The following is a 21,062-nucleotide window of genomic DNA, read 5'->3' on the forward strand; positions in this document are numbered from 1 at the left end:
TCGGGGCTGAGCGGCGGCGGGTGCGCGGTGCCACCAGCAGAGGGCGCCCTGCGCCCGGCGCTGCGCCTCCGCGCCCGAGGGGGACGCGCCCCCCGCCCCCGCCCCGCAATTGGGCTCATAAATCTTCCCCGGAACGGGAGAAGGGTAATTGGTGAGGAAAAGGGCTGTTTGCGTCCTCCTCGGCCGCGCCCCGCAACGCCCCGAGCGGCTCCGGGCGCGGGGGGAGGCGTGGGGACCCACAGCCCCCGCCCCGGGGCAGCCGCGGCCCCGACGGCACCGGCGTGCCCGGGTCACCCCTTCCCCGTCCCCGACGGTGCCGCTCCGCCCGGGTCATCCCTTCCCCGTCGGTGCCGGTGTGACCCGCGCAGCCCGATCCCCGCCGGTACCGGTGTAACTGAGCGTGTCCCGTCCCCGCCCGGTACCGGTGCGCATCCCCGCGGCACGGCGAGACGGTACCGGCGTGCCCGGGCTCTGCCCTCCTGAGGCGGTCCCGGTGCGGACAGACTCGCACCTGCGGAGGGTCCCGGGGCCGCATCTTCTCCGCCGCACCCGGGGGATCCCCGTTGCCGCCCACCAGCGCACCCGCGGACGGCTCCGCGCCCCACCCTGCGCACCTGCGCCGCGGCGGAGCGGCTTGTGGGGCGGGCAAAGGCCCTGAAGGCAGAAATGCCCCGACGGGCAGAACCGGCGGAGTTTCCTCGTCCCCGGGAGCTCCCGCGGAGCGCTCCGCCGGGCGGGTGGCCGCGCACCTCGGGGCGTTTTCATGTTTCCTCACCGAACCCGGGGCCCGGCAGCCCGCGCTGGGGCCGGGGCAGCCGCCGGGGACGCGCGGTCCCTTCCGCCGTCGCGCGGAACCGAGGCCCACCCGCGCAGCGCTGCGCACCTGCGGAGGAGCGGCGGCCTCGACGGGGCGGTGCGGCTGCGGGAAGGCGGCGGGAATGAAACAGGCGGGAGCCGGCAGGACTTCTCCGAGTAGTTTTTTTATTGAAAGATGTGAGAATTCATCAAAACTGAACAGACAGATACCCGAGTAACCAGCACGTTGCAAATCATGTATCTTTTTATTTTAAAACAAATATAGAGCACAGTCCTGTGATATTTAAATTTATTATACTTTTTTTTTTTTGTTCTGGAGTGAAAAATAAAAACCTGAGGTTTATTCCTGCATTCTCTATACCCCGCACTGTAGCGATATTTTAGTTACGATTTGGATTCTTTTTTTTTTTTTCCTCGCGAAAGTCCATTATAGAATTGAACTCTTAGTTTCAATGACTCCAAAAATTGTTTTACCGGTGGCACATGATTGTCCTAGAGAACAGGCGGGATAAACAATATTTTAAAACACAGTTAAAGAAACCGATATCTCCTTCAATCACAAAGAGCTAAATAGTTTTCATTTACAATATATATGTTCATGTAAAATGAAAAAAAAAAACCAAAACAAAACAAAAACTTAAATGCGATGAGTTAAACTCTAAATATTATGTACACACCAATGTACAACTCTGAATAAATTAATACCAATTTGCATATTCTGGGATCCTTATAGCTTATTTACACAAATTACCATTTATTTCATAAATATCTGCCCGGGTACCCGCGGGGCTCCCCCCGCCGTACCAGCTCTGCGCGGCGGCGGCTGCCGAGGCGGTTCGTTTCCCATGTTTCGTTCCTTATTTCTTTTTTTCTTTTAATTATTTTTTCCTCCCCCTCCCCTCCCCTTGCACCGATGAGGTTTCAGCCCCGCTCACTTCCCCGGGGCCGGGGCTGGGGCCGGGGGTCGGGGCCGCCCCATCCATCGGGTGTCTCCGCGCCGGTTCGTTGCCCCCCCCCGAGAGGTGCCCAGTGCCCGGAGCGGGGGAGCGGAGGGGCCGGGGGGGATCCGCGGCCGTGCTGGAGCGGGGGAACCGCTCCCAGCCCCACAGCCGGGGGCGGGGGGGGTGGGGGGGGGGGAAAGCCCTTCGCTCCCATCTCTCGCTCCTGGCTCTGGGGCTGTGGGTCCGCTTGGCCGGTGGGGCTCCATCTCTCTGCTCCAGCCCCCCGCTCCCCATCTGCCCCCACCCCTCGCTCCGCAATAAATATTTATACTGTGCTGTACAAAATACCAGTGCTTCTCCGCCCCATCGGGAGGGCTCGCTGCCCACCCCGTCGGTCACTTGGGGGACTCCCTGCCGGGTGACAGCTCCCGCTGGCTCTCCAGCCCGCTCACCAGTCTCTGGATGTTTTGCAGTTCGTTGAGGGACTCCTTCAGGGAGCCCTTGGGGGAGGCGGTGGGGCGCTGGCTGCCCCCCTTGTGCAGGGGCACCTCGGGGAGGGGGCTGGACTCCCGGCTGCTGCCGGCCTTGGAGCCCTCGGAGCCGGGGTTGAGGCTGGCGGGGAGGCCGGTGGTCAGCAGGTTGGTGCTGGGTGGGATGGTGACCGGGAGCTGGTAAGGGCTGAAGCGCAGGCGGGGGCGGCTGCTGCCCAGAAAGGGGTTGCGGGAGAGCGGCCCAGCGGCCGTCGCACTGGTGGCCGGCATGGCCGAGGCAGCCGCCGCGGCTGCTGCCATGTAGGTGTAGGGGTAGGGGAAGAGTCCGCCGAAGGTGGGCATCGGGATTCCCTGTGGGGAGAGAGAGAGAGGGGGGTGAGAGCCCCGCCGATGCCCCGCTGCATCCCCCCTCCTGCCTGCCCCTGAGAACAGTGTTCCCCGGAGAAAGCCAAAGCAAAGCCAGACATCCTGGTGTCATCCTAAAAACACAGCGTGCCGTTAGCCCTGTGGGATGGACCGAGGGAAGGGGGTACGGCTGGGGAACCCCCCTTCACCCCACACCGAGCCAGGCTGGTGCCGCCGGGCACAAACCCCTCTCTGGGACCTGCCCCGTCCCTGCCCCCGCACCTCCCCGCACACTGCATGTCCCCGTCTGTGCAGCATCACAGACCTTTAACCACATTAAAACACATAGTTAAGTAGGATCGATAAATTAGGGGAGTTCAAAGACATCTTTATGCGTTTCATCATAGGGGCTGGCAAAGGCAACACAAGCCAGGCATGGCGGGAGCCATTTCGGGGCTGGCAGGGAGATGGGGGACTGCTGGATGGGGACAGCCAGGTCAGGCAGGGCCACGGCTCCTGACTCTGCCCTTGCCTGTGGGGGAACCACACCAGCCGCAAAAAATTCAAGATTCCTCCTCAAATCAGCCTTAAGGCCAACCTTCAAAATGTCCCCCATGTCTTGCCAGTGCCACACCAGGCGGCACGTCAGGGGGCCGGGAGAGTGTCATCCCCTTGTCCCCACGGGCTGCAGGGGGCATGGTGGAGGCTGGGGGCACCAACAGCTCCTGACTTGCACTGGGGCCACCTCGTGTGACCTCACACTGGGGGGACCCGTGCCCACAAAGCGCCCCAAATTCAGGGAGCTTTAGGGAAGGACAAGGAGAGGAGGGCCTAGGGCCCAGCCGGACAGCAGGGGTGGGGACGGGGGCACAGGGTGGGCACGGGGGCTTACCTGAGAGGCCAGCATGTGCTGGGAGAGGTGGAAAGGGAAGGGGGTGGCCGTCCCCGCCGCGCCTGGGGCGGATGAGAGGGCTCCATTCTCCAGGCTGCTCCCGCCGGTCACCGAGGCCAGCAAGTGTCCCATGCCCATGGCGGAGAAGGCGCCGGGGGCCATGGCGAACTGTCCCGGGTGGATGAAGAGGGGCTGCCCGGCGCCCAGGGGGCTGAAGAACTGCTGCCCATGGAGGCCGGAGAGCGCCAGGCTCTGCAGGTGCCCGGCGCTGAGGTGCGGGGGACTGTCTGTGTGCACCATCAGCGGGGCGAAGGCCTCCTTGCCCAGGCCGCCCTCCGCGTCCTTCTTGCTCGCGTCCGGCTCTTTCCTCCGTCCTTCCACCTTGTCCTTCTCCAGGCCCCTCGCACCAAACAGGCTCTCGCCGGGTCCCTCCCGGGGGGACGCACCATCCTTGACCTTCTCCGGGCTGCGCCTCTCCTTACTCCGCTCCTCCGGGCACCGGGGGCTGCCGCGGGGCGTCGCGTCCTCCCCGCCGGGGCTGGCGGCCGCCGCCGGCCGCTCCTCGGGCACCTTCTCCACCTCCGCATCGCTGTCGGCCCCCGGCTTCTCCTCTGCAAGGGGATGGAAGGGCAGCGGGTCAGAAGAGAAGCACACACACCCCCCCGGGGGAGGTGAGGAGCGGGTCACTCGCCAGAGCCCCGGAGTCGGGGAGAGATTGTGGCGTCAAAGCCCCGACCGTTATTAACGGGAGAAACTCATTTCGGGGGCTGAAACGGGCCGCGGTCGCTCTGGAGAAAGGGGATTAACAACAGGCGGTCCTGTGGCTCTGCCAAACAGGAAAAACATGTTTGATGGAGGACCAAAATCTATTACAGCATCGCCGTTGTTAGCTGCGAACTCCAAGCGGGCTGCGGAGCGGGGGCTGGAGGGGGCGCGGGCGGGTGGACAGCGCTGGAGGAAATGGTCCTGTATATATTTAATTACATGGAGCTGATCAACAGCGCGCCGTGGATTTATTCCAAATGTGCAGGTTGAGGCAGGTTAAACACGGCGGTTTAAAGGCAAGAGGTACAGTGCAGACCTTCCTAAAAGGGGCTTTAATTTAAAAAAAAAAAAAAAAAAAAAAAAAACCAACCAAAAACCAAAACACCTCATCGAGCTCTCAGAGGAGGCAGGGGGATGGGAGGCGAGGGGCTGGCGAGGGGCTGGCGAGGGCGAGGGGAGCAGAGCCCCTGCCCCACCGGCTCCCGCTAAACGAAAAAAACATTGTGGGGCGGGTTAGGCGAAGCTCCGCAGGCTGGGGCGAATATTCGAGGAAGCCTTTGAAAGAGGAGAGGGGTGTAATAAACCCTCCCACCAGCCCGGATTGGGGGGGGGGGGGGGAGTTGCAGTTTTGATGAAGGTTTGCAGGGAATCGGGCTGGTGGAAAGTTTAAAGAGCAGCAGATTGATAGTGCGGCAAGACGAAACCCAGCATCTAAAAACTGCAACGTGGGAACGGCTAGTTTATTTTCATTTACTAGCTTGAAACCCTGGAGTTACAACATTTTTTTTTTCCTCTTTCAAATGTATTAATTCTTTTTCCCCCCCCTTTTTTTTTTTTTCCCCCAGGGCAGTGTGAGCTAGCCATGAAAGGCAGGGCACGCACCAGCGAGGAGCCGGGCAAACGCATCTAGCGCACGGGCTGCCTTGCTATTTCTTCTTGTTTACACAAATGTATAAACAGGAAAACGTTGCAAACCGTGAATGCCATTCGCGTTTGCTCTGCTCTTGTCCTTTCAACCCTTGGGCTCCTTCGTGCCCATCCCCATCTTTTTTTTTTTTTTTTGTTTTTTGTTTTTTTTTTTTTTCCCTGCTGGTTTGCCTCTCAGCCCCGTAGGAACCGGTCCCCAGAGAGCAGAAACCCGATTTTTTTTGGTTTTTTTTTTTTTGGGGGGGGGGATTTAGGAACCGTGCCTCCTGCTTTACCTCTGCCGCTGCCCTTGAGGCGCAGGGGGCTGGGGAGGGCTCCCACGGGGGAGTGGAGGGCGTCGCGCACCGCCGAGGGCTCGCAGGAGGAGGCGTCCGACTCGCCGCCGTCGCGGTCGGGTTTGCAGGGCTCCTCGTACATCCGCAGGGACGGCAGCGAGAGCTGCTTCCTACGCGGGTGGGGGAGAGAGGCAGCGTCGGACACCGCCCGGCCCTCCGCGGGCGCGGAGCGGGCAAGGGGGGGGGGGACGACACGGGGGACGGCGGACACCCCTTACCTCTTCTCCCGCCGGCCATTGCCCGTGTCCCGAAAGCCCTTGGCGAAGGGGTTGTTATCGATTTTCAGCTGGGTGATCTGCGGGGGGGGGGGTTGAGGGGGGGGAGACGGAGAAAGGAGGCGGTGTGAAGCCCTGTCCGGCTCCCCCCCCCCCCCCCCTCCCGGCCCCACCGCCGCCGTCGGGGAGCCCGGGCTGCGCTGCGCAGGCTGCGAAACGCGCCGCGGCCCCGCTTTAACACACCGCATGCTTTATTAAAAATGATGCTGAGGTTTGGGCTTGAATTATTAATAGAGTCTTAATGATAGGAAGTTATTTTTCACGGCCCCCCGGAGGGAAGATGGCGACTGAGCCGCGCGGCGCTGGTTAAAAGCTATTCTTATCCCTCCCCGCCACGGGCTTCTTGGGGCCGGCGACATTAGGGCGCTCAATAATGCATGGCTCTGAAATACGGCCCCGAGAGGGGCGCTGGGGGAAGGCACGGCCGCCCGGCCCCGCTGCAGCCCCCGACGGCCGCCCCGGGCCGCAGCATCCCCCGCCCGACGGGGCCCACCGGCCGGCGGCCGCCCCGCGCAGCTTGCGGCGGGCGAGCAGACAAAGTGCTCTTTAATCGATTGTGACTCTTCGCCATAAACTTTACGAGGGAAACAAGCCCACCAGGACCCTCAGACAGAGCTGTCAATTAGCATCAGCGGCCAGGGGTGGAGGTGGGGGTCAGCTTTTGGGTTAAAACACACACACACACAACTTTTGGAGGGGGCCGGCAGAGGCTCTCCACTCCCCACCGAGCTCTCCTGGCTCCGCTGCTCGCAGGGCGACACTTGCTAAATCACGAAAGCAACTAAAATTAGCTTATCTGGCTCTAATTTTTTGGCTCCTCTTGGGCCCAGAGCACCTTCTCCGTGGGGCTGCCCAGGCCGTGGTGCTGCTCGCTGCAGCCTGGGCCTGCAGCAAAGGCTCCCGCGGCCCAGAAAAGGTGCGACAAAGTCCAGGAGGAAATCATTAATAGTAATAATAGAAATAGTAATAATTAGCAGTAGTATTAGTATTAGCAATAGCAATAATAATAGTAGCAGTATGAAGGGCACCTCCTGCTCTGAGGGCTTGGGGTTTAACTGTTCTCCTGTTGCTTGCCTTTTGGCCGCTTTCCCCCAAAACGTCCTCACGCACACACACAAATACACCCTATTAATGGGTAAGGGATGGGGCAGGGGTGAGAGAAGGGGTAGGGGCAGGGGACAAGGAGTGAGCAGGGACAGGGGACAGGGCAGGAGCGGAGGGCAGGGGCTGCCTGCCCGTACCTTGTCGTTCTGGTAGGCGGTGACAGCGATGAAGTCGGTCTCGGGGAACACGTAGGTGCGGAAGGTGCTGTAGGGCAGCTTGAGGATGTCGTTGGCCCGGACTATGTGGAACCTGGGCTGGTACTTGTGCATGGAGTTCAGGATGGTCTGGGTGGGCGAGAGAGCACAGCCCGCGGCTGCCGTCAGCCTCACGGTCCGCGTTACAGGCGCGTCTAGTTACCTCCCTAAAAAAAAATCCCTTTTCTCCCGAAAACAACCAACAAACCCCACAAATTCACCGTGAGCAAGGAATGCCGGCGGATGCCGAAGAGGGAGATTGCTTCTTTTTTTTTTTTTTTTTTTTTTTGTTTATGCCATTGCACGATCTGCCCCCAAATAAGGAGGTCAGGGGAAGGCAGGCACAGCAGCATCTTCGCGGGTGCTAAGCACAGCAATAAAGCAGCAAAAGGGATCTCCCTGTTTTATGACTGCCTTGCAAAGGTGAGGCGGGTTTTCGACACGTTTCTCGCCGCTTTTCATATTTCCGTCCCTTTTTAAAAAAAAACAAAACAAAACAAAAAATCTACCTCAGCGCCACAAAAAAAAAAAAAAATAATAAAACGCTAAAAAGCCTCTCGATTTGTGTCGGTGGCGGCAGAAGCCTGTGCCAACCCCAGCCAGCGCCTGCGACGTGAAAGGAGCGTTTCACCACGAGCCATGTTAAATTTATGTCTCAGAGCAACGCTACAGAAGGAACAGACTTTTTTTTTTTTTTTCCAACCAGGTGTCGGAAAGCCTCGCCAACACTCAAAGCCATTCTCTACCCTCTCCTTTTGGTTTTTCTTTTTTTCTTCTTCTTCTTTTTTTTTTTTTTTCAATAAAAAAAAAAAATAACCCGAATCCACCGCGATTTGGCTGAGGATTTTCGGAAGCGGCGGAACTCCCCGAGCCGCGCCCCGGGGGCCGCTCCGAGCCCCTGCCCCTCGCTACCCGCACCGGCAACGTTTTCCTGCCCGATAGCGATTAAATAATTCCCCAACCTGCTGTGGTCGGGCTGAAATGCAGTCTTCACCGCCCGGAATTGGTAGGGGAACGGCGAAAGCTTGAGTAATTATTGTCAAATAACGTCGGCCAAATGGCTAAATAATTATCACTTCATTTCGTTTTAGAAGGCAATAAAAAATATCCCCCTTCTTTTAACCTCAGCAATAATCACCTGCTGATGAACTGTCGGATCGCTATTATATTGATATCATCTAAACGGGATTTATCATGAAAATGGTGCAAAAAGTCTCACTCAGGCGTTCAAATCTGCATTCCTTTAAAAAAAAAAAATAATCATCCCTCTCTGACCAGATGGGCAGTGACTAAACCCTCATCTCCCAGATTTAACACAGTCCGGATTTTGGACAACGACAGATACCAGAAATCTTTAATTGAAGGAGGCGAACCGTTAAAAACACTGAACCAAACTAGTTTTTCCTCAGTATCAAAAAAATGCTATCTTTTAGACTCCATCTCTATCGATTTACCTTGCTATCTATAAATAACCTTGCAATGTATTATTTAACAAAGACGCTGTTTCCTGCCTTAAAAGAGAAAAAAAAAAAAATAAAAAGAGAGAAAAAAGTGACCCGAGGAGCTGCTGAGCTGCTCTCCCACCTGAGCGCCGGTCCCCGCAGCCCCGGGAGCGCGGTGCCCCGCGGCTCTGCCGCCGCACCGCCGCCTCACCGCCGGCCGCGGGTCCCCGCTAATTACCATATCACCAACGCCGGACGATGAACTTTCCCTTTATCGCCCTAAATGCTTGTCCAGAGGCTAAAGATAGCCGGCTTGTGCGCTGTGATTCCCCCCCCCCCCGTGGAGGATCACGCTCCCCTCGCGTTTTGACCCTGCTTTCTGAGGATCTCTGCGAATTGCCAACAAGCTGCGGCTTCTTTCTTTCTATCCCTTTTTTTTTTATTATTATTCATTTTGGGGGGGATGGTGTTGTTTGGGGTTTGTTTTGTTTTTTTTTTTTTCTTTATTTTTGTTATTTAGTTTTTTGGTTTGGTTTGGTTTTGTTTTTTTTTTTTTTTTTAATTTACCTCCGGAAGGTGATGCAGATATGATCAATAGGGAAATAAATAGGGGCTTTTGGGAGCCTTTCAGAAGCAGCCGGTGCGGAGCCGCGGAAACCCAGTGCAGGTGCCGCCGCCTCCAGCACCGCTCACCCCGGCCCGGCCCGACCGGCGGCGACAGCCCGGGCTGCACCTGCCCGGCCGCCCCGTCGGGGCTGCCCTCCCTGCCGCCCCCGGCACGGCCCTCGGCCCCGCACATCCAACCCCCAAATCCCGCGCCCCGCAGAGCCCCGAGGGCCGGGGAAAGGCGGCAGAACAGGCCGCGGAGACCGGGAGGGTCGGGGATGAGAGAGCCAAGGGGACTGCCCGCGGCCCGATCCTCTCCTGTCCGCCGGCGGAGCCGTCCCCACGACGGCGAGGAGCTGCCCCTCGGTGCCGGGCAGGAGCAGGGGATGGGGGGGCCTGCGGGACGGCCAGGCCACCGCAGGGCCCGGCAAGGCCCCGCCGTCCATCCCATCCCCGGGCGTGCTTGTGGCGGGGGGGAGAAGCTGTTAAAACCCTCGGCCGCCCCCCCGGGCAGAGCAGGGCCGGGCAGCCCCGCCACCGGGCAAACCCCACTGCTTCTCCGGGGGGGGGGGGGGGGTGTTCCCCGCTCGGGGGGCTCTGCTCTGCCCCGCAGCCGCACTTACAAAGCCGTGCTTGTCCGAGATGTTGTTGGTGAGCTTGAGCTTGTGAAAGGCAACAGGTTTGGCCATCCACTGCTCCCCCGTGGCCGGGCTGTCGGGGTGGATGTACATGCGCTTGGGCATCTCCGGGTCGGCCTTGCCGGCCACCATCCAGCGGGAGTTGTGGAACTTGTACCGGCAGTCGTCGGCCGCCACTATATCCATCAGCAAAATGTACTTGGCCTTCTTGTCCAGGCCGCTCACCCGCACCTTGAACGGGGGGAACATCCTCCTGCGGAGAGACCCAGAGCGGTACAGGGCTGCGCCCCCCGCCCGCCGTCGACCCCCGACGGCCGCGGCCCCGCCGAGCCGCCCCGCACCGCCCCGGCCCCGGTCCCGGCTGCCGCTCCGAAACCACCATCTGTTTTTGTTGAGCTTCACCGAGGATTTCCAACCTTTCTCACGTCCCGCTGCTTCTCACCCCGCTCTGCCGCACCCGCCGCGGGGGCAGAAAGCCAGGGGAAAAAAAAATTAAAAATCCCATTCCGGGGAAATAAAGGGCGAGAAAACTCATCCCGGATTTCACCGCGTTTCCCTGCCCTCCGCCGAGCCGCTCGCCCCGCACCCGCGCAGCCCCGCCGCTGCCCTCCCCCGGGGCCGGGGACACGGGCAGGGCCGGGGTCGCCCCCGGCAGCGGGGAAAGTTTGGCGAGGAGGGAAGGAAGCGGCGAGAAGCGGCGTAAACAAATGCAGCGGGGTGGTGGTGGTGGTGGGGATTACGGGCGCGCAATTAGCGCGCACAAATTTAATTCGGGATCGCGCTCGGAAAAACTAATAATCGGGAGGGGGTGGGGGGGAAGCTCGGAGTGTGCGTGTGGGGTAAAATACATCCGAAAAACTCCAAGGATCGAACCCCCCCGCGCTAATTCATCGGGGCGGATTTGGCGAGCACCGGGGAAAGCGGGATGAAACGGAGGGGCGAGGGCGCTGCGCGGCCGCGCAGGTGCGGGGGTGGGTTGCGCGGGGTTGCGCGGGGCCGGTTCTTACCTCCCGGACTTGGTGATCACCATCTCGGTGCCCAGCTTGTGAAACTGGTCCCAAAGCTCTTTGGCTTCCAGCGTTACTTTCGGGTCGTCTTCCACCTCCTCCTCGGGCTCCAGGCTCTTGAGGGAGCGCAGATGGGCGGTTTGGTGGTGGTGTCCCAGAGCCGAGACGTGCAGCCCGGCCTCGGCCGCCCCGGCCAGCCCCGGGTCCGGCATGGGCTTTGCCAGCGCCGCCGGAGGCAGAGCCAGAGCGGGGAAAAAGGAAGGCTGCGCGGCTGCGAGGAAAGCGGACATGGGGAAGTCGGCCGGCCGGGGTGCGTGGAAGGGGTGGTAAGCCATGGCAGTCCCTGGGAAGGCTGGATCTCTCATCGGTGCATCCACAAATCCAGGAGAAAAACAGGGATTCCCTTTGCAAAAATGTGCGTGCGCGGGTTGGTTTTTGTTTTGTGTTTGGTTTGTTGGTTGTTTTCTGGTTTTGTTTTGGTTTTTTTTTTTTCTTCTCTCCTGCCCAGCGAACTCGCTCGAGTCTCTGGAAGAGGAAGGAAAATCAACAACACACACACACAAAAAAAAAAGCACACACAAAAAAAGTCGAAAAACAGCGGAACTAGATCTGGAAAAAAAAATAAAAAAGAAGAAGAAAAAAAAAAAAAAGAGGCAGATCCCGGCTCCTGGGACTCCCGGTCTGCGGAGGGGAGACAGTAGGTCCTTATTTTTTGTTGTTGTTGTTGCAGCGAGGGAGAGCGAGCGAGGGAGCGAACCCTCCCGGTAAAGTCCTTCCCAACACTAAAATAGAAACAAAAGCCGGCGCGGGGCTGCGCGGAGCGGCGCGGGGCGCGGCGGGGCAGGGGCTGCCCTCACACCCCCCCGGGCCCTGGCTGCGCCCCGGCGGGGCCGGCCCGGCTGCGCGCTCCGCGGACGGCGCTGGGGCGAGGGCTGCTCATGGCTAAAGGAGCCGGAGTGGAAACGGTTAGATCTTGTCCTGATCTCTGTAAAACTGTGACTATCTCACATGTCCTTCCTGCTCTGATCCGCCCGCTAATGAGCCAAGCCCCCTTGATTGCTGATTTTACGCGTTTCAGACCAATTGTGGATCTGCATAGGCGTGGTTTTGACAGCTCCGGCCAAGCTCCGGGGCGCGGAGGGGGGGGGAATGGGGGGGGAGGGGGGGGCCGCGGAGGGAGGGAGGAAGGGAAGAAGGGAAAAAAAAAAAAAAAAGGAGGGGGGAAAGAAGAAGGTGTCGGAAGCATCGGCAGTAAGAAAACATGTCAACAGAATAAAATATTAACCAATGACAGAGAAAAGTGCTCGAAATCCCACCCCCGGCTCCTTTCCGCATACCGGGTCAGCCCTGGCTGCGCCGCGGCCGGGGAGCGGCCGCCGCCGGTGCGGGGACAGCGCGGAGCCACCTCGGCGGAGCGGGGAGCGGCGCCCGGGTCCGCCCGGCCCGGAGCCCCCGGGGCGGGGGGGCGGCGGCAAAAGGGCCCCCGCCGGTCTCTGCGGGGGCGGAGGGGCCGGGGAAGGCGGGGAGGGGGGGATCGGCCGGGGGAGCTCGGCGGCTGCCGTCTTACGACAGATCCTGGAGAGCGGATCGAGGTGGGGCGCGCCCCGCCCGCCGCTCCGCGCACAGCCGCGCACAGCCGCGCAATGCCGCGCAGCGCCGACGGGGCGGCCGCCGGGAGAGCGGCCCGGCGGAGAGCTGCGGGCGGCGGGCGAGGCCCCGAGTGGCGACCTCCAGCGCGGGTGAGTCGCTCCCTGCCGTCGCCCCCCGCCGTCGCCCCCCGCCCTGCCGGCAGCCGCCCCGACGGGGGGTGAGTGTGTGGAGGGGTCCCGCCCGCAGCCCCCGCCGTCGGGGGTGCGCGGCCGGGGGCCAGCGCGGCTGTGGCCGACCAGAGGGACTGTTTACCCCGGCGGGGGGGGGGGGAGGCAGATAAGGCGAAAGGGGGGACACGCCGGGGCTGTTTGCAGAGGGATTAGGGCCGGTCCCGCCGCGCCGGGCCCCGGGGGGGCGGCGGGCGCGGTGGGTGTCCCCGCGGAGAGGTCGGTTTGGAGATCTGCGCTGATTAACTGAGGGCCGCGGTGGCTGAAGAGGGCCCTGGCGCCAGGCGGCTGAGCCCTCACAATAAAGACCCGTCTCTTGTCACTTCATATTTACCCCCAAATCTTCAAAAAGCGCCCTGCCATCCTTCCAAGGCTCCTGCCCCCGCCGCCTGCGCTGCGGCCAGGCGGGAGGGGGGTGGGGGCCGGCCTCCTCCTCTGCCCCCCCGACCCGACCCCCCCCCAGCCCTACCACTCCGCGGATGCGCAGCGAGGCGCGGCCGCAGCAGCTCGGAGCCCTCGGGGCCGCGTGTCGCTGCTCCCCGCGCAGGGTGGGAATCGGGGACCCCCGGGTGCCCCCTCCCCACCCCGACCTCTCCTTTTTATCTCCCTCTTCGGTTCATCCTGCCGATAGCGATCCCCGCCCGCTGCCCCCCGGCGCCACGCAGAGCCCAAACCCAAACCCTGGGCTCGTCTCGGGGGCGTCCGCAACCTGCCCGTGTCCCGCGGCAGGTTCACCTCGGCCTGCGCCACCCCCCGCCCCCCCCCCCCCCCGACGGGGCGGGCACAGCGCGTCCCCCTGGGGCTGCCCCGAGCGGCGGGGCCGAGGGGGGTGGGGGGTGTCCCTCTGACCATTGAACGGGGAGCGGGGACTGAAATTTAGACCCGATTTGGACTTTGCTTCCTCGCCACCGCGGAAAACTGCTGATGGCAGCTTTGGCAAAAATGGGGCTTGCTTGTATCTTCTTTTTTGTTTATTTATTTATTTTTTTAAATTGCCCCTCACAAAGCAAACCCGGAGCCTCTCGTTGCCCCGGGGCGGCATCGCCCCACGCCGGGGGCGGCTCTTCCGCACACATCTCGCCCGCCGCTCCGCAGGGAGACGCGGGGCTCGGCCCGTCGGGGCCTGGAGGCAGCCGGGTCCCCGCCAGGAAAGGTCACCTCTCCGCCGGCCCAGGGCTCGGGACCCCCGGCCGCAGCCGCCCCCCTCGCCCCGCACCGCTGTAACGTCGCAAACGCCCCGCCTGCAGAATAAAACCGATCCGGAGCAGCCTCGTCTCCCCGACCTTCTGTAGCGGCGCCCGCCGATGGGACTGCCTGGGGTGGGGGGCTAACGGGGACCGGGGCACCCACTACCCGGCGCAGGTCCGACCGCGGCCCCCCCGGCCCGACGGGCGCGGAGCCGACCCGGGAGCCTGCGCCCATGGACGGGGCGGGCCCCTCATGCCCGCGGGCCGACGAAACCCGGCGTCGACCCGTCCGTGACCCGTGGGCAGGGAGAGATGAGGTTTTCCTCCCTCCCCGATGCCAGCCCTGCCCTGTGGGTCGGGGACGAGAGGTGTCCCCGCACCGTCCCCTTCCCAGGGAGGGATTCCCCGCCCGCTCCAAGGCACAGCAGCGCTCGGGGCCACCGTGCCCGGCTCCCGGGAAGCCGCCCTGGCCGCCTACGGGCCCGGCGTTCCTCCGGCGAGCGGTCCCCGGGCTAGGGCGGCGGCGGGGGATCCGTCCCGGGCCACGTCGGGGGAACCGGTCCGGCCCGGCCGCCCCCGCGCCCCACCCGCCCCGCAGCGCGGCCCCGCTCGCTCTTCTCCTTTCATCTCTGCCCATCTCCACTCATCATCCCTTTTCTATTTTTAGCCGGTAGACTTAGGCCTTGGCGCCAGGCCGTTTAAGACCTGTCAAAGTCCTTCATATTTCCCTCATGTCACATGGACCTTTCGCTCCCTTCCCCGCGCCATGCGAGGGCCGTAATTTGGATCTGTGAGCTGGTGAGCAAATGCAATTTGCTCTTCTCCATCGCTGTGTTGTCTCCGTGACCCCAGCCAGCAGGACGGCTGGTGTCCTGTCCGGGGCACTTACACAAATTGCGGGTGATTGATGAAAAATAACAATTCTCACAAGCAGCCGGGCCTCCGCCTTCCCCTCCTCCCCGCTCCACCGGCCTGCGGCGGCCCCGCGCCCCGGGGAGCGCTCCCCCCCGACGGGGCTGCGCGGGGCGCACCGCCCGCGGGCGCTCCGGCTCCAGGCGAAAAGGATTTTCCCTGTGCTGAAGGAGAGCCGTCGGGCCCCCCCTTCCCGACCCTGATGCCACAGCAAAGGGACTCCCCCCCGGCGCTTGGGGAGGGCGGCCCGGCGGGGCCGGGCAGGAGAGACCGCTCGTACCTTCCCGAGCTGGCGGGGGGGGACGGACGGACAGAAGCGGGGTTGGGAAAGGGACGTGTCGTGGAGAGAGGGGGACGGTGCGGCCCGGCTGGGCTCCACGCTCCTACTCCGGGACAGACAGCCCCGGGGACGTCTGTCACCTCCGGCCGCGCAGTCTGGACCGAACCCGCAGGTGCGGGGTGGGGGAGCTCCCGCCGCCCCGGCCCCGGCCCCGGCAGGAGCCCTTCGGCACCCGCAGGAGAGGCCCGACGGGTGTCGGCTCCCCGCGGGACTCGGCGGTCCCCTCCAGGCCCGAGGTGCCCCCCCTCGGCCCGGCTCGGCCCCCTCCACCTCAGCTGAGCCGTGGGGCAGAAGGGGAGGGGGCGGGGGGCGGCCCCGCAGCCCCGACAGCTTCCCCGGCTCCGCTTCTCCCCCTCCACCTGGAAAGGAAAATAACCCCCCGTCTAAGGAAACCTGCCCTCGTTTGCTCTCAGCCCCCAGCGGCCGGGACAGCTCTCCTCCGCCTCCCTTCCCCGGGGCGCCGCATCTCCGCTCTCACCCCTCGGCGGGATGGGAATCCCCCTTACCCCCGGGAGATCCCGGGAAAACGCCTCCCCCTCTTTGCTCCCCCCCCCCCCCCCTCCCCCGTCCCGGTGCCCGTCGAGGGGGACGGGGAGGGGCCGCGCTGCGCGGCGGCAGCTGCCCGGGATGTACCGGGCACCGGGACCGGCCCGATGCACTTTTATCGACAGCGACGGAGAGAGATGCTCGACCCGACACCAGCCCCGGCGCCGCTGTCCTCCCTCCTCCCGCTGCGCGGCCGCGGAGCTGCGCGCCCCGTCCGTGCGCGGCCCGGTAAGGGGAAACCCGAGGAGCCCCGCCAGCGCGGCAGCCCCCGGACCGCCCCCCCCCCCCCCCGATCTCCCCCTGCCCTCAGACTGTTTAGATTTCTCTCCAGCTTTAAAGAAAATATTTCCAGTAATCCAGATTTCTGGAAAATAACAACAGGCGGGGAGACGCAGACACAAACGCCGCTGAAGTTTATCCAGAGTTTGAACAATTTATAAACACATTTTCCAGCCTGTTTGTCAGGGCGGGCGGCGAATGACCCCGGCTCGGCCGGGCGGCCCCTGCGCGCCCCGCGCTGGGCGGGGAGGGCGGGGGGCGCATCTTCCGCGCCCCTCCCGCACGCCGCCCTCGTTACCTCCGCGCCGCTTTGATGCGGGACCCCGCTCAGCCCCGCCGCTTGATTGAGTTTTTAATTGTTATTTTTTGTTGTAATTACGGAGCGCCCTCCCTGCGCGGGGGCGGAATGACACACCCCCGCCCCCCCGGCCCCTCCCGGCCCCGCACCCCCGGGACTGCCCGGTTCCCCACGTCGGGGCCCGGAGCCTCTATAACGCACCGAGTCCGCTGCCTTAAAAGGAGACGGGAGCCCCGACCGGGGCCGTGCCAGCGCGGGGGGGACCGCGGCCTGAAACCCGAGCTGGCACCGCGGGGGGCGGGCGGGGACGAGGATGGAGTTTGGGGGGGGGGGGGGGAGAGAAGGGGGGGGGGATCATGCAAATCCCTCTGTTTAAAAAAACTTCCATTTGAGAAAGTGTGTCACATCCCGGCGCGGGCGAGTAATCCCCGGGCTAATGGCATTACCGCCGCCTCATCGCCGTCATGGGATGGGGCCGGGGGCGAGCACCCCCCCTCCCCCCCCCCCCCCCCCTCCACGCGTGACCGCGCCTCGGCTCCCGCGGGGAAACGGAGCCGCAGACACCCTCCCCCCCCCGCTCCGTCGGGGCTCCCCACGCCGGGCCCCCGGCGGTGGGTGTCGGTCCTCCCCCGGGCCCCTCGCCCCCACCCCCGACCTCGGGGGCCGTATCGGCGTTTGTCGGTAATTGGGGTCCCATTTTCCCCCCTTGTTCGGTCCCGGGTGGGGAGAGCGGGAGAGCCACGGCTGCGCTTCGCGGCCGGTTCGTCTCTTAAATAAAAGAGTTTAGCAAACGGCGTTATTAGATAAAATAATGCTCTTAGAGCCCCCGGCCGCTTCCTCTGCGGGATTAAAAGTGAGGATTTGGGATTGTCCCGTGCTCGGAGCGGCCGGGACGGGGCCGGCCCGACCCCCGGCAGCCCCCCGCTCCGGAGAAACGGGGTGAAAACCAGCAGAAACGCCGGTTCTGGGGCCCGGGGCGGCCACAGCGCTTTGGCCAAAGGAAAAAAATCACGGGGGGGGGCGCGGTCTCCGCGCCCGGTACAACCTCCGCGGGGGCGGCCAGGGCTGCTGTCCCCCAGAAAAATCCCCCTCCAGGCGGGGACCCCGGGTGTGCCCGGGCAGCAAAACCCCGAAGGAGACCCCGAGGGAAGGGGGAGTCCCAGGCTGGCTCCTGCCCCCCTCCCCAGTTTCCCTCCCTTCTTCCTTTTAGTTTTAAACTGTGCCTGGTGGGTGCGATATCCCCGGTTGCGCCTGGAAGGGGGAATGTGCATGGCAGCCCCCAGCCCCATGGGGGTCACCCAGCCCGGTCCCCTCAGCAGGGCAGGGGCCCTGCGCTTCCAGAACCCCCTTTCTCTCTGTTTTGGGGCCAGGAGTTTGGCAGAAGCTGCAGCGTCAAGAAGGGGCGAGTGAAAGGCCCCCCGGGTGCGCAGAGCTGGTCAGGGCTCACACCTCAGCCTGTCTGCTTCAGACGGGGTCCGGGAACGTGTTTGAAACCGAATCTAAAGCAGGATCTGACGCCGCTGTTCCCATGTCACGTGAGTTGTGGTTTGGTCTAGGTTTGACTTTTAGGATTGGAGAAAATCGCCATCTCATGTTTACAGGAGAGTGAGTGCATTTCGGTGCTGAGAAAATAAAAACAGCCAGAATAAATCATAGGCTGAAATATGCTTTCTTATTGCACCTGTCCATTTCGCAGGTGTTTCATCACGAACAAATTTGACGTAGACCCAGCACTGTACGGAAGGGCCAACTCTCATCAGTTTTTTTCACATTTCCTCAAAAGCCCAGTGCTCCTCGGAGCTGCTCTCTGCCAGAGACGCAGAAAGGTGGAGCAGGGCTCTGCAGACAGGACAGACTCTTCCCATCTTTTATTTTTTAAAACAAGCCTGCAAATTCAAACTGCCATGGGGCGATGCCCTGTCATGCCCCTGGCTCCAGCATCACGCCCGACGAGGTACCCGGGCACCTCTGCACCGTGTTTTATTTTCTCACTGCTCAGCCTTTTCCTCGCTTCCCTGTAGGCGCAGGGATCTTGCACCGACAGCCCCAGGGGATTTGGGGGTCTCGGTACGGGCACGCAGCAAGCGCGCCGAAACCTGCCGCCCTGAAGTGCCTCTTCTCCCAGTTCCTCGCAGAGAAGCTGGGCTCTGCCGCGCCGGCAGATTGCTCTCCAGGCGCATTTTCCATGGATACCTCAACGGAGACAGCACCGAATAACAAGTAAATAACGGCCCCGACGCCGGGCTGCCGGCACAAAGCAAGCAATTGCCCTTCGCGCAGGTCACTAATCTCTTGACACATGGGCTTTGAGACCTGGGCCACGGGGAGGGAGGCTGAAAGGGAAGAAAAGATAGTGGGGACAATGGCAGGGCCGCCGGCCGGCTAATAACCCCTCTCCCGGCTTTGTCTGGGTACACTCAGCCCTACGCTGGGATCAATTCATCTCAGCAGAAAAAACCACACTCCCGCATGGCGAAGGGGCCGGTGTCTGCCCCCGCCTTGGGCGCCCCGTGAGGATCCCGGCTCGCCGGGCTAAGTGCAAAGCTCGAGATGCTGCAGGTATTAATAGCCCCCATTTTGTAGCCAGCAGTAATTCCCTCCTGTGTTTTCCCCTCCATGCTGAAAACAAACCCTTCACTTGATCCGTTTGTCCTCTCCAGTTGCCATCTGTCTTCCATCCTTCAAATCTCACCTTAAAAACAGTGCCTCTTGAGCAAATCCTCCCCGCCGTCCCCGCGCGCCGTCTCGCCCGGCGCAGGCCTGACACTACAAGCGCTCATTGAAGTGAAGGGGATTTGAGTGCGCGCAGGACACGGCGGGATTAAGGCCACAGATTGCGCTCCCCGGGCCGCATGGTGCCTGCAGAGCAAAGCCCCGGCGCTGCGGCTCTGCCGGCCTGGTGCCACCAGCCCCAAGCCCAGGGCTCTTCTGCTCCCCCCGCTCGGACACTTCTCTTTCGCACCGGCGAGGTGGGGCTCTGCCGCGCTGGCCGGTGCCTGGGCATCACCGTCCTGCTGCCCTTCGTGTGCTGGTGGGATGGAGGGAAGCACCTGAGCCGACCTCCCCGGATACCTCCGGGTACCTTCCTCTGCAGATGGAAGCAGGAGAGGTCACCTCCGGAGCCCTGGCGAGGAGGCACGGGGTGTTTCAAGCGGGGGCTGCCGGGGGCTGCTGTTTGCACAGATGCGGCGGGTGCCGTCCCACCTCGCAGCGTGCCGGCGCGGGACCCACCGCACCACCCAGAGGCAGCATCTGTGGGGCGGCCCCGGCCAAGCCCGTGAATCACGCGTACATCAAAGCACCGGCAGCGCAAGCACTAACAACTCCGGCAGCCAGCTCGGAGCGGACAGTGCCTGCGCAGATGTTCAGCAGCAGCTTTTCTCAATTACAAAGAGCAGCAGAATTTACCAGAAAAGCCAGGGAAGGGAAGGAGTCCGGGCCAGCGGAGGGGCCGCAGCAAAGAGCCCACGCATCCCTTGTGGCTTCATGGGCTGGGTCAGAGCAGCGCATCACCTCACTCCGTTTTAGCACCGGTATTACATTACCCCGCGTTTCCCTGCAGCCCTCGCTGTGCGGGTCACCTGCTCCCATCAAAATCTTGGTTTTCTTTAGCAAAACCCCACCTCGCAGGGCTTCATCGCTGTAGAGGAGAGCTCAGACATGACCACATCTGATCCAAACCTTTGGATCCAGTGAGATTCCTCCTGGAAAATAAACCCACAAGATTTCAAAGCCAATCGTATGACCTACGGTGTTTTTCGGTTGAGCCTGGCAAGGGCAGCCCTGATCCTGCCCAGATCCCACAGACACTGTGAACTACCAGGAGCAGGAGTCTCGTGGTCCGGCCAACCAGCCGGGTGGGACGATGGCATCCCTCCCACATGACGGCTGGACTTTCCCCTTTCGACAGCAAAAGGAACAAAATACAATGTACCTCGAGAGGTGGCCCCGACGCGGCCACCTCTCGGGTGGGAGGAGAGGCAGCGGAATGTGCCCGGTCCCCCATGCCCGCATCCTGCCCATCCCTCCCGCGGCGGGAGCTGGGGGAGAGGGTGCGAGGTGGGGGCACGGGGCCGGCTCTTCGCCCCGGGCTGCAGATGCTGCCTCTGGTTTTTCTGCTTGAATGAAGCCGCTAGTCAGAACGCGGCTCACAACCTTCAGCCCTCAGCAAAACCTTGCCAAAGTCCTTTGCCCAGCTCGTCCAAAAACGAACACGCTCACCCGGCGTTTCCCCCCAGGACTGTCAGGAACGGCGCATCGCAGGGGCCGGTGAAGCGCCGTGGTGCCCTCCTCACCGGGGGGGATGCAGAGACACCTGTGCTCCCTCCAAAACACAACGGGGGGGTCCCCGTTCCCCTGACCCGGAGGTGTATTTAAGTGAAAACACGATCGGTTCTTCCGCCATCCCGCTTCCCACGGCACGGAATGGGAGCGGAGCACCCGGTGCCGGCACTTCTCACCTCCCCAGAGAAGGGGCCGGGGTGGGAGCGGGATTAGTGCCCAGCTGGCACCGGGCCGCCCCGCGGGCACAGCTGGCACCGGCCTTTTATTACTGTCCTATAATAATATTGTAAATACTCGCTGGGAAGTAATTACATCCTATAAAAGAAGCAGCAGTCTGTGGTTTGAGCCAGGACCGGTTCATGACACTCGTTTTAAAGAGACGTTTCATGTCTTGTTTATAGATTAGATTTTAACCTGACAACCTTTTAACATTGTATTAAATTAGAAATTAACTTCGTATGACTGCTCACCGTATAATTGACCTACTGATAGGCTGAGTGCTAGAGAATATTTAAGATACCTTTCAGACAGCGAAGTTCCCAAGAAAATTCAGAGCCTCCTCCTTGATCTAGACCAGGGCTTTGCTATTAATTAGTATTTATGGTCAGGTGGCAGGAGCGC

General features: G+C 62.2%; 2 protein-coding genes across 2 annotated transcripts in view; both read right to left on the minus strand.

The window, feature by feature from the left end:
* Positions 1–964: 964 nt before the first annotated feature.
* On the minus strand, positions 965–11,143 carry TBX2 (T-box transcription factor 2; the record flags this gene model as incomplete). The annotated part of the gene is made up of 7 exons (XM_082493344.1): positions 965–2,599; positions 3,486–4,096; positions 5,453–5,622; positions 5,731–5,807; positions 7,029–7,175; positions 9,757–10,024; positions 10,779–11,143. The coding sequence occupies 7 exons, from the start codon at positions 11,141–11,143 to the stop codon at positions 2,153–2,155; spliced, it is 2,085 nt and encodes a 694-aa protein (XP_082349470.1). The 3' UTR covers positions 965–2,152.
* Positions 11,140–21,062, minus strand: part of BCAS3 (BCAS3 microtubule associated cell migration factor) — a gene marked incomplete at its 3' end in the record, with an annotated part of 391,462 nt that continues 381,539 nt past the window's right edge. The window contains exon 24 of the mRNA XM_082493341.1: positions 11,140–11,303. Within this exon, the coding sequence (XP_082349467.1) occupies positions 11,140–11,303 (164 nt within the window). The remainder of the gene's footprint in view (positions 11,304–21,062) is intronic.

The sequence above is a fragment of the Vanellus vanellus genome (genome assembly GCF_965231255.1).
Source record: "Vanellus vanellus genome assembly, chromosome: 19".
In the NCBI taxonomy this organism is placed as follows: domain Eukaryota; kingdom Metazoa; phylum Chordata; class Aves; order Charadriiformes; family Charadriidae; genus Vanellus; species Vanellus vanellus.